The sequence below is a fragment of the Colias philodice genome, chromosome 6 (genome assembly GCF_061535455.1).
Source record: "Colias philodice isolate Cphi_HAF_F1 chromosome 6, ilColPhil1 Martin Lab GWU primary, whole genome shotgun sequence".
Lineage (NCBI taxonomy): Eukaryota > Metazoa > Arthropoda > Insecta > Lepidoptera > Pieridae > Colias > Colias philodice.
The window spans coordinates 7915752-7928826 of NC_143091.1; the positions used below are offsets into that span (position 1 = coordinate 7915752).

The 13075-nt window shown below is 32.9% G+C and overlaps 1 protein-coding gene and 1 pseudogene across 1 annotated transcript in view; one reads left to right on the forward strand and one right to left on the reverse strand.

Moving 5' to 3' along the window:
• Positions 1 to 260: 260 nt before the first annotated feature.
• Positions 261 to 13075, reverse strand: part of kl-3 (dynein heavy chain 8, axonemal kl-3) — a 55635-nt gene continuing 42820 nt past the window's right edge. Inside the window, exons 73-92 of the mRNA XM_089696538.1 lie at positions 12762 to 12946; positions 12454 to 12580; positions 12227 to 12362; positions 11862 to 12079; positions 11415 to 11657; positions 10940 to 11075; positions 10683 to 10836; positions 5247 to 5366; positions 4957 to 5017; positions 4704 to 4883; positions 4290 to 4402; positions 4124 to 4209; positions 3710 to 3971; positions 3196 to 3435; positions 2847 to 3014; positions 2512 to 2653; positions 1956 to 2145; positions 1631 to 1752; positions 1052 to 1213; positions 261 to 690 (exon numbers count right to left, since the gene is read on the reverse strand). Coding sequence (XP_089552664.1) covers positions 565 to 690; positions 1052 to 1213; positions 1631 to 1752; positions 1956 to 2145; positions 2512 to 2653; positions 2847 to 3014; positions 3196 to 3435; positions 3710 to 3971; positions 4124 to 4209; positions 4290 to 4402; positions 4704 to 4883; positions 4957 to 5017; positions 5247 to 5366; positions 10683 to 10836; positions 10940 to 11075; positions 11415 to 11657; positions 11862 to 12079; positions 12227 to 12362; positions 12454 to 12580; positions 12762 to 12946 — 3171 coding nt within the window. The 3' untranslated portion in view covers positions 261 to 564. The remainder of the gene's footprint in view (positions 691 to 1051; positions 1214 to 1630; positions 1753 to 1955; positions 2146 to 2511; positions 2654 to 2846; positions 3015 to 3195; positions 3436 to 3709; positions 3972 to 4123; positions 4210 to 4289; positions 4403 to 4703; positions 4884 to 4956; positions 5018 to 5246; positions 5367 to 10682; positions 10837 to 10939; positions 11076 to 11414; positions 11658 to 11861; positions 12080 to 12226; positions 12363 to 12453; positions 12581 to 12761; positions 12947 to 13075) is intronic.
• LOC149487845 (uncharacterized) lies at positions 5751 to 10598 on the forward strand (annotated as a pseudogene).

Here is a 13075-nt window from a genome sequence, read left to right on the forward strand (position 1 = left end):
ACGAAACAAATTCAGCGAAGCAGCTCCGTCCATTGAATTGTTATCGTCAATTAATTCCAAGTCTCTTACTAGGTACTCGAAAGTTACAGATAGTTTTGTAAAAAGCCATTCATTAATCTCAACAGACGCTGAACAAAACCAACTCCTGGTTACTATGAATATCTTAAAGCAGTATTATTGCCAGTGTGGGAAAGTGATGGCGCTACACAACCTAGATAGCTCTGTCTTGTTTCCACACTGGAATCAATACTACTTTCAAACATCGTGGTATCCCTGTTGTGTGATTCTGTATATAATATTATATTGTAAAGGATGCAATGCAGTATTGTTAAAGTTTAATTAATGGAATTGTAAATAATTTATTGCAATACCTCTGGATGCTTCCGTATCTTTAATGAAAATAAATATCGTTTTAAAATATTTGTCTCGTTCATTTATTTTAAACTCTACTAAACTAACTAACAAATTAATATAAAAAAGAAGAATACATGTAATAATTAATAAACACGATAAAAGCACTTTCAAAAGTATTCTCATATCATCCTGATGATAACGAAAAGAAAGCTATTTAATATCACACAAAATAGCAACGCCTCGTAGAATCCAATGGTCCGGATTTTTAATCGTCGTCAGCCATAGGGGAGTTATGAATGTCAAATCTGTTCTTCTGGGTTTCTTATATACTGGACACTGTAAGAAGTAAGTTATATTAATCAGAGTCATCTTAAAATACTAGGATAATAAGCCTCCTGTGCAAAATGGGAAAGAAAAATTCCAGATTTTTTAAATATACATTATCATAGTAAATTTAGTGAGAAAATGTAGAATTTTTAATTAAGAAAATTCAAATTAAAAAATAGATTAATTTAAGAAAATCAACACAAGTAAATTAGAATATTAATATCAAGGGGAAAGAAAACGATACAAATACGTTAAAAACAAGGGCCGACACAGTTTTGATAAGCAACACACTTAACGTTTTGGGTTTGGAATTTTTCCAAAAGCATAATTATTATAATCTTAGACACCTTTAAGTATGATATTTTCTTACCTGATAGAGCTTAGGATCTTTAGGCGCAGTGGAGTTAATCGCATAAATGTGTACAACCGGCAGCGCAGTGTACAACACTTTTAACGTCGACTCGCAAAGTCGCAAATTGCGTCTGTCCCAACCAGCACCGTCAAGGAAAAGACCGTGTACATACACCCCTTCCTGTTATACCCAATAATAGTTTAGGTGGTTATGGTATATAATTGTATTGAAAGATTACATTAGATTACAGATACAGATTTAAGTAAGGTGTAAATATTTCAGCAGCAGATAAAATCGCCTTTTAATTAATTATCCAACATACCCAGTTATCTGTGAGGACACAAGATTGATAGTTTCTAGGCAGTAGCATTTTATTTAATTAAAAAACATGTTTATGATAGCAGTCATAACTTAACCTTATATAAATCCTATTTTTAAGCGCCTGATAAAAATATTTTATCAAATTATACTATAAGAAAATGTTTGTACTCCTCATCAAATATCAGATTGAGATGAAATCATTTGCAATAAAATATGAAGAATAAATTTATAAATGCGCTAAAAAGTATAAGTATTTATAATTTAATTACTGCTAACCGGTGGTGGGGCTTTTATTTCTTCATAGAGAGACTTTGTTACGTCATTATGCAATGCAACCATATCCAAAGCCCAGCCTTTATGCGCTCGCGTTACTTCTTGACGCATAGCCGTCAAGAATCCTTTAAAAAAATAAACGGTTACTAATAGATAATTTATGGCAAAATTATAACACACAGGGTTTGAAGAAAATACTTTTATCTTGGTACTCTTGTAATTCAGTTCTGTCGAATCGAAGTATTTTGCATATTTAACTGTGAGTACCAAACTATGATGTACAACTAATACAAAAATGCTAAGACATGTACAATTTCGGTTCTATAACCTTGGGGATTGAAAAATCCTGTCATCCAAAACGAGAAGGGTCTTGCTTGAAAGCACCAAGTGGAGAATTGAATATTTCTTTCCAGAAATTCCGTAAACCAGAAACCCAACGTTGAAGACGACCAAGAACTTTTCAGCCATATGTTAGGGACCTTCGCGTCGTAAATATTATCCAAGGAATCGCGTAGATTCTGGAGGAAATTAACTTAATGTAATTCTATTAAATACTTGAAGATTACACAAAAAATATTAAAACAATGCATAGTATTCACTTCACGACACATATAGATTTTTGCATCCTACGATCAACTTATAACCGGAAAAGCTCAAATTTAAAAAAAAAACTTGATAAATACATGTAAATACTAATCGAATGAATCTTTATTTGACATAGATTGGCTCTGAGAGCACTTTAGAGAACTCAATAAACGTCGAGAAAATTTTTATAAAATTTATATTGTCAGCTATAACTAATCACCAACTTTTTCGTCAATGTTATTCCACTGGAAAAATGAAGCTTTCCTACAAATTATGATAACATTATTTTTTATACTTACTTCATTCATAATAATAGTTCCGTCGATTGCAAGAAGCAGGTCTTTCAACGTAGTCCTTACTAATGTGATCACCTTTTGCATGCGGTCAATCTCTTGGCGCAAAAATATCACCATCGAGTTCAACATACCATAATATCTCAATCTAAAGAAAAATGCACTTTTTACTCCTTTAATAAACAGTAATAAATACTCAGTTCTTTTTGTACAAAGCTCTAGATAATATTTTAATTTGTTATACGGTATATACCACCTTTCGAAATACAAGATTCCAATCAATCGAAACTCTCTGTAACATTTCAAAGCTCGCATTCTTACCTTACCATATAGAATCTTACCTTTCCTTAACCTCATGTGGATCAAAGTTCGGTGGGACCTTTTCAAGCATCTCCTTACTCTGCCTGTAAACAGACGCTTCTCTGGTTTCTCCGCCGCCTGAGCTGGATTCTTTTGGCTGAATTGATAGAATTGTGTCCAGCAATTCCTGTGTCTTATTGCGTTGATACCTGTTAGAATTATTATAACAATATCGTATCGTTTTGCGATATTACATCATCAATGTTGTAATATCGAAAAAATTGTATGACATTTCCTTTCCATTCACTTTGAGCTACCGTTTGAAAAATGTGTATTGAGTAATGGTTTAAACAAAAATTATATTAAATTTCAAAATAATGAATAAATTACGTGATATCTGCATTAGTATGTAATCCATAAGCTTGCGGCGGATCGACCGTCTTCATCTTGTCAATCTCTTCCAAATATTCCGGAATGTTCTTGAATTTCAAAATTCCATAGTTCTTGTAGAACTGGAAATCCTCTTCAAACAATTGGTCTGTGAACCAAACCCTAGTGAACGTGCTTAACAGACGGTTATCGTAATCGTCTGTTACTCGGCCGCCGTATTGCACCGCAGAAATCATGTATCTGCAATAAATTATAGTTGTAGATTCATCCCCAAATACAAACTTGTAGAAATACAAACAATTACGAAATAGAGCCACTTATATTGGATATAAGAAGAAAATACAGAATTTAAAGATAGTGAAAGCCTCCTTGGTACAGTAGTAAACGGGCGAGCGTAGAATTAAGAGGACCTGAGTTCATAAGGGCAATAAAATCAATCTGTGAAACTCTCTTTTAATGCATCTAACCCATACCCTACTAGGGAATTCCCTATAATGAAAACAAAAAAACATACCTGACTGTCGTCCAACTGACATTCTGACCAGGTTCTAGAATATCTAAATGGTTCTGCACAAACATGCACGACGCTAGCCAATCAGCAGAATTAAATTCATAAGGAATATTCCATCCTAAAGGACCAAACTTCCGTCTCTCTTGCACCACGGTATGTAAGAACGATATGGTATAAATCAAAGGTAAGTAGAACGGACTGTCGCTATAGTCCAGGAAATCTTGACTCATCGAGTCATATGTTCGCATTAATCCAGCTTTGATACCTACAAAATTAAAGCGTCTAATATCAAAGTGTTATTTTTTAAGAAATTTACACATATAATTTCTAGCCGATCTTCTTTGCTCGATGTGGGAAAATATAAGGAAGAAAAATAAAATAAATAAATCACAAACTAACAGATTCAAAAATGTTTACCTGAAGGTGGTTCACATGTATATTTAATCGCCATTTGTAATAGAGTAATTGGGAATTTATCATGAGGCTCTGTTGTAATCCACAATCTGGAATATAATTTTCAATATCAAGAGCTTTATTCGATTCATTTAGTTTGATTTGGAATGAAAATGGATATGAACTTTACCTGAAGGTCTCATGTACTTTTTCAGGCTCCTTTTCAAGTTCTGCAAACTGTTCCATGATTTCCACCATGTATTCCAACCCTAAATGGCAATTTTGCAGCAACACCCATAAGCCCTTTTACATGAAAACAATTTTATCATTAAAATTAAGAAGTCATAATGCCAAAAAGTAAAAAGTCCATACTATAATATCTTGTATCGGATGTCATTTCAAAATGTTTAAAAAAAAAAGAGAAAGAATTGAATAATTAATTCAAAACTTTAACAGGGATTCGTTCAAGAGATATCTCCCCTATAAAATTTCTTGAACTCGCGTGACACGAGTTGGTCACGAGAAGAGTTGATCACTTAGACCTAAAAGTTTTAAACTAAAAAGCTAAATAACATGCTCAACACGTAAAATTATTTGTGTATACCTCTTTAAGACCTCTGTCAATAAGTTTCCTAGCATGAACTTCTTGTCCCTGTCCCATAGATATAGACGAGCACAGACACTCCAATCTCTTCGCAGTTGTTTCAATAGAAGGCGTAGGATCCGATCCCATCGCTAAGAAACCAATCAACGGAACTAATGGACGAGATTCTAAGACCATATTCTGTAAACATTTGTGTGGCTTAGTACGTTTTTGGTATAAATACAACAAAAATTAAAAATAAAGAAAAACTCACTTCGTAGTTCACTATTACGGCTTCCGAAAACCTTGCGCCCATAGAGCTAATTACGTATTTCCTGTAAAAGTTAAATGACAACGTAATATAAAATGTTAAATTACTGCTTATATAACTTTACATCATGAACTGACTTTATTCTGCATTACACTTCATATATATTATATACATTTTTTTAATTAATATTGTATACATTTTTTTAATTAATATTTACATAACATGATTGGTGCATTTGCATGAAATAATAAGGGAAAAGTCCAAATTATTCAAATATAAAAGATAGGACTCACAAACTCTGCGCCAGCGTTCGATCCGGACACCAAGCTCGCACGACCAGTAATTTTCTGAACACGTCTAGCGTGTGTAAGCCATCAGGCAATGGTTCATCTTCAGGAGCTTCCTTATCGAACCTTCAATAAATTCATTTGTATTAAGTTCTTTTTTTAAGCTATTGCATAGCTTCTATCGCGGGCCTTGAGCGCGGGGACCGGATCGAGAAATTCCGTGAAAAAACCTCACGCTCCCCACTTCGACGGACACGGAGGTGTGGCTTGAAGGCATGCTAAGCAATAGCTTTACCACGGCAGTCCCCGAGTGTCAAACGTCTATTTTTTTAACTTTTGAATTATGGCAATTACTAATTCTTATGTATGAAAAAGAATTCAACAAATTGCGTAATACTAGAAATATGATTGCACAGAATAACTGATAGCTAGTTTCCTAATAGTTACGCATTATTTTTATACGATATAAATAATTCTAAGGGATGGGTGAATTTCCCAAACGACTTTTTTTTTTGTCTTCATTGAAATTAGTATTTGAAAAAAGGAATATTGTTCTGTACTATTTTTTTTTGTATTCATTAGGTATTTATTGGGTTGTGGCATAAAATATTATTTGTCTAAGTCTATTTACAAAGGTAGAAATAAATACATAAACCTCTATTTTTGTCACATCGGTGCTGTCCCTCTACTTTTTTTACAAGCAAAAACGCTTATATCGTTATAAAAATAAGTAACTTAAGAATAGAACTTATTCTATTTCATAGAATATTAGTTTTATTATTAATATGTAGCATATTTTATTACGTAATTCATAATATTTATTACTGAGAGGCATAAATGTACTTGTCTCGCAAAATTTTGTCATATCGCTGCACAAAAGTAATTTAAACCTAACTTTGCATCGATGAGTCCGACAGTGTCCCCACCCCAATTTTATTTCCCTCGTTAGTGTGTGCTAGTGCGCAGTCAGGACGGACGTGTGTCAAATCGCTGCATATTCCCGCCAATTACGTAAGTACGACATTTCAGTTACTTCCAAGCAATTATTTTATATTATCGGTGGTTGCATTTTTCTAGTGTAATGTGAAGTTTTATTACGATTGTTTGGTTCTAACAGACATAGTAAGTAAATTAGCATCATTATAGGTACTTGAATTTAGCCTAAATATTATACATTTTTCATAATTTTCAAAAAAGTCGATAATTTCTCACGTCGCTGTTCTCATATCGCTGTAATCGGTGGTCTTTTTTACCACCGATGTGATAATTTACACCGATGTGATAAGAAAAATCAATCGGTGTCTTAAATATCATATCGGTGTTTTGATTCATGATCGACGCATAGTTTTGTCACATCGGTGGATTGTTTTATCACATCGGTAGATCATATTATCACCTCGGTGTAATTTTATCATATTGGTAGACATAGTGTCATTTCATTAAAGTAAACAAAAAAACAATGGAGCATACCTACAACCATACATTATATACATACATATACACATATTATATTTTTTAACTTTCATAAATATTAACTTGTGTGCAGCTCGTGCCGCACACAATTCGTTCGAGTAATTTTGTTTAAGATTAATTTTGTTTAAGAATGCTGAAATCAAAACTAAACGAGGAGGAGAAAAAAGAGAGAAAGAGGTTGATGGAAAGAATAAGAAAAGCTAAAATCAAAAGTGATCCTGTGTTAAACGAGCAGCATTTAAGAAAAGACAGAGAACGCTTAGCTAAAAGAAAGGCAGCTGGACTTATCCTAACCCGAAGCCAAATGACTGCACATGCACGTCGCAATGCACAAAAGAAAAACCGAATCAGTGCCCGTGCATATTATCAGCGGAAAAAAAATAAGGCAAATGGTGCCCGCAACAACCCAACAAGTGTTTCAGAGACCAATGACGCAGAATCGCTACCGAAAAATCAAGATAATGAGCCCGGTATTTCTCAAGAACTAATAGGACCTCATAGCCCACGGCTATTGCGACAGAATGTTCGATGTAATAGTCCTAATTTGCGTATTGATGCCATAGTAGCGAGTAGTTCCCACTATTTACGTACAAGCAGTCCCCTAGATTTATCAATAGCATCTCCTTTACGAACGCCAAGTATTAGTTCTATAAATTCAGAAGAATCAACATTACGCCCAAATAGTCCTAACTTAGACACATCCTTTAATACTGTTAAATTCAAACAAGACATTAAAATGAAATTTCGTAAATATCAAAACGTTAAAACTCAGCAAATACACGATTTAAGAAAACAATTGGCAAAGGCTAATAAAGAGAAACTAATGTACAAAAAGAGATACATGAGACTACATCAAGAATTTAAGAAATTAAAACAGAGTAATTTAGAAGTGAGACGAATCCCAACGAAGCCAAAAAATATAGACCTGCAAAAACGTATCCGTAAGATTGTTGTTCAGTTTTTTGAGGATGATGAAAATTCAAATCTTTGCCCAGGTAAAAAGGATACTGTCACACAAAATGGAGTAAAAAAACAAAAATTTACACAAAAAGTATTTGACTTCGGGCTACCCTCCAATCAGTTACGTCACTTTTACAAGAATGAGGCCGTTTTGGGTCACGCAGCCAAAATTAAACTTGAGAAATACATGCCTATGTGAGAAACATGAGAACATGGATCTTGTTATATCATCTTTAAAAAGAAATCGTATCATAAAAGAAAACACCACGACTGAAATTCTAAGTAGTATTTGCTGTGATATTTTTAAGGTAGAATGCCTGCAAAGAACATGTCCTGTCTGTAAGAATCGTCATTTAAATTATCAAGAATTTGATAACTCCAAAGATGTTATTTATTGGAATTGGAAGAAGATAAAAAAGAATTACAAAAAAAATGGAGTCGATAAAATAGCCGTTAATGTAGAAAAAGTAAAAATAACCGTTAAACCATTACAACTAATCAAAATATTTGAAAACAATCTGAAACCGTTCTTAACACATTGTAGTAATATACGAAATCAAAGTCAAGCTTTTAAGCACTACAAACAAAACATGACTGAAAAGGATTGTGTCGTTCACATTGACTTTAGTGAGAACTATAGCTCCAAGTACGGGTCCGAAATACAATCTATGCACTTTGGTGGCAGTCGTCAACAATTCACATTACACACTGCTGTAATTTACTATAAAAATAAGGAAGAGAATATAACAACTCAATGTTTCTGCACTATTAGTTCTTCACTGCGCCATGATGCTGCCGCCGTTTGGGCTCACCTTGTTCCAATATTAGAAGAAATTAAACAGGAAGCTCCAATTGTTCAGAATCTTATTATTATTTCTGATTCTCCATCAGGCCAGTATCGGAATAAGAAAATTTTTTATATTATGTCCCAACTCAGTATTTACTGCTCTTCTCTGACTAACATAATATGGAACTATAGTGAATGTGGTCATGGAAAAGGTGCGCCAGATGGAGTAGGTGGGCTACTGAAGCGAACGGCGGATCGATTTGTTGCACACGATGGTGATATGAATAATATAGACTCTTTTGTAAACTATTTAAAATCTGCTGTCCAAGGCGTGAAAATTAGTACTGTAGAAGAATATGAAGTTGAAGAAAAGGACTGGCTTCTCCCTACAAATTTGAACACATTTCGTGGAACATTGCAAGTCAAACAAGTCATTTGGACTAAAGAAGCTAAAAATCGTATAGTTTTACGTCGACTTTCTTGTATAGAAGATGAATGTATGAAATATGTTGTTAAATGTCCACATGGCAAACATCTAGACTTCCACAATTTGTCAACCGAACACGAAATTAAGTCTAAACCTCAACTTTCTACTTCGAGTAATAAAAAATCCAGAACTAAATCCAAAATAGATATCACTAAAATGCGACCAGTAAAGTTAACTGACAAATTAATTTTGTTCCCACAGCCATCACATTCAAAGTATTTTACACCATCAAATACATTAAAAATCTCGGAAAATGCGGCACCCAGATCATCCTCTTCGACAAAAATGTCTGAAAATTTGCTATTGAACTATGTAGATCTTGATCAAAGTACTCCTGCCTGTTCATTTTTAGAGAAAATTGACACGAACATTTTAGTTGGTTTAGAGGAATCAACTCAATTCGTAAATAAAGAGGATACGGTAAAAGCATCTAATAGATTTTCAAGTCCTACCGTGGAAGACAGTGACACCGATGAGGAAATATTTAGAATAAAATCTAAAATTAACTTTAAAAAAGAAAAAAATGAGCCACGTAAACCAACTCCTGACATCAAACAGAGATTTAATTATATATTTGGTTGCAGTGACACTGATGATGACTTATTTTGATCTGGGCTGATTTGTTTTTAAAATTTTTATTTTTATTGTTTTTAGTTTTAATTGAAAAAAAGAGGTTTAATTGTTGTAACAGATAATAATTATAAAAGTACGTAATTAAGTGCTGTGATTAACTATAGGTATACTACATAGTCTTCTATGACTTAAAAGTCTAATTATGGTGCAATTTAATAAAAGTGGAGTACGAAGACGGTTCAAGTTCTGTAGTGATTTATGTTGAACTTAAAGGCTGATTAACATAATAACCAAATTATACTGACAGATTTAATTTAAGTTTTTTTTTTAAGGGTAAAGATTATTTGCTAGATGTAAGATATAAGCGATCTCTATGTAATCTATGATACTTACGCACTGAGAACAAAGATTTTAAAAATATTAAATTAAGTGATAATTAAAGCTGTGATTATTGTAGTGTTGTTATGATTAAGGTTAAACTTAAAAGGCTGATTAATTAGGTATATAAAGTTTTCTTATATAAAGTTTCTATTCTTAGTATTGTTGAACCTAGAACGCCACAATGTTTTAAGTGTACCTACACATGGCAAAACAATTAGCTTGATCGCCACATTAATAAATGTGTATTGTACAATAACGTACAAGAAATTTTTGTTTTTTATACTTCTTTTAAATAAACACAATGATAATTAAAAAAAACATTATTTTTTATTCTAAGAAAATAATACCCTTAGTTCAGGTATTCAGTTCTTAGTCACTCCTTCAAAAATGTATAAGCCTACTATTTCTTTTTTGATGTTCAAAGGTGGATAGATTATCATATCGCTGTATATGTATATCACATCGGTGAATAAATTTATCATATCGGTGTACAGAAAAGATAATCGGTGCCGGATTGTCACATCGGTGGAAACCAGAATTCAAACTGAATTTTCTCCATAGTCTTAAAAGATACGTTGATGGTTACCAATAAGGGAGTATTTAGTATCCTAAATATTACATTAAACATGAAAAAAATAAAAAATATATATAAATGAAAAAGTTCACCGATATGATAAGAAAAATGGCATTTGTTGAAATTCACCCGGATACAATTAATAATATAGTATCAAAACAAAAAACATAAGAATATTCGCAAAGGACGAGCAAGAATCTCAATTACCAGTTCTTCCAACCCTTCTCATTATTACACACTTGATTCAAAATATTTGTGAACTGCCTGAGATTCGACAACTGTACCAAGTTTAACCAAGACATGTCCGTCACCCACTTGAAAGGTTTCGGAGGACAAGCATTCAAATCTAATGCAGCACCACCTTTGAAATTCATTTAATTTATTATATTTTCCTTAAGGAAACTTGATGCAAATACGACATCAAATCAATTGTTAATATTAAATTCATTAATGAGATGAGATACCTTTGATAAATGTTTGGAACTCATCGTAAGTTATGTACTCCTTTTGTAAATCAATTTTTAAAGTTAAAAGCAATGTAAATAGATATTTATGCTTCTCGTAGAAACCTCTGCTTATATACTTCCATACGTCATATGTCTAGAAATAAATATAACATTTATTAGTGTGAGTATTTTGTCTTAATCGACTTCATTTAAATTGTACGATAGTTTGACTAGCTTTACAATACTAAAGATGACACTTATATGAAGTCATGAGTAACAAATATGGGCTCTTCTTTATCACAATGATGTAGAAGGGTCAATCTCAAACTTCTAATTATTGAGGTGTTTTTTTTTTAATTGATAATAATAATCGTCAAAGTTGTGCATCATTATCACGTTATTAACATATTCCGATTACTCCATAAATACCTTTACCCGTCCTACTGTTATGACATAGACCACCAGTAAAGCAATTCACCCGAATAACACTCACCAAATAATCAATAATAAAGGCGATCCTCTTAAACGTGATGGGACTTTGCGGCGATCTCTCCATGGATATATCGAATCTCTCCAAGAACTGAGCCAGCGAGGTCTGATACATGTTACAAACAAGCGACATGTTGCAAATTAGGAAATAGAGGACAGAGCCTCGGGTCGCTACGGGACGAAATTCCTCGCGAGCCGCGTTTATCTTTAATTCTGTTTCCTTTGCAACGTCTAGTTTTTCACGCACCTAGAATTTGGAATTGACATGGAATTTGCAATAAATTAATATGTTGAATTGCAAATATAAATGTTAAAAGTTTTTAAAGTCTAAATTCGTGATAATTTGTGTGAATAAATTCACCCTCTATGATTTAATCCATCCAATCAATTTGAAATATCCTTAATCTCTAATGATTTTGGACCAAAAAAGTTGTGTAATAAGCAACCGTACCTCCGTAGCTGTAGCTTTAGTAATATTTAGCACTTGAATTAGCGACACATCTTCCACTAGAGATCCCTGTATAGTGGTTAATTTGTGAAGCAAATTCGCCTCGAGTTCTTGCATTTTTCGCCTATTGGCTGTTACGTCCATTATCAATTGTGTACGTTCAGCTTCCATTTCAGCTTTCTCAGTTAAAATTACACGACCTAATAGCTGATCTTCCAGACCTGATAAAATAATAAAATATTATGTCAAAATATTACTTTTCAGGATTTTTTTGGTTCAATCCAAATATGGAATTTCGGTGACAGAAAAACATTTTTTGGAAAAATATCTGAGCTTTTAATATGTTTTAATCATTTTCATGTAATTACCTTGCATTGTGACGGTAAAATCTATGATGGAAGTTCGCGCCGATATTTCTGGCGTATAAGCAGGATTCGGCAGCTTTGTCGTTATGTAAATCTTATGCCCTGCCATAACATCTATTTCTTTGTCTCCCAATTTCACCTATATAAAGGTTTTGTTATTTTAATTTCCAATGGATACAGCACTTTCATGCTTTCATTTCATAGTAATTATACAAAGACGAAATATTTACTTTATACGAAGAACCAATTTTTATATAGTTCCTCTCCAAAATATTATCTAACGCAGGATCAAGTTCCTCCGCAACATCCTCGATAAGTAGTGGTCTAGCTAAAGACACGCAATCTTCAATATGATTTCTGGAATACATTAAAAGCATAAAAAGATTGTGTAAGAAAATTACATTTAGTATATGAGTATTTTTTTACAAAAAAAACAAACGATTGGTAAAATGATCATTCTAAAAGCTTCGCTCAGCTAGTAAAGATGTAAGCTGTGCCGACATATTTATTTATAAAATATTTTTACTGCCTACTTTACCTGAAATACTTATGATTTAAAGTAGTAACAATCAAATCGTTATATTTCTCCATATTCTTTATCCAGATCTTTCCTTGGGTTTGTGGGTCTATTAACAGCGGGAATCGAGCCGCTTTCGTTACAATGATACCATTTTGAATGGACAGCTCATCGGTTGGCAGACCACATAAATTCCAATCACCAATCTAGGTATATTATAAGACTTAATTTTAATGCTTACTAAATTATACTTTTAAACATTTATATTGTTTTAATCTGTAGAGCAAAATAAGTTAATATATGCTTCAGAAGCGTAGCGTGCCTTGGCGGGGCCC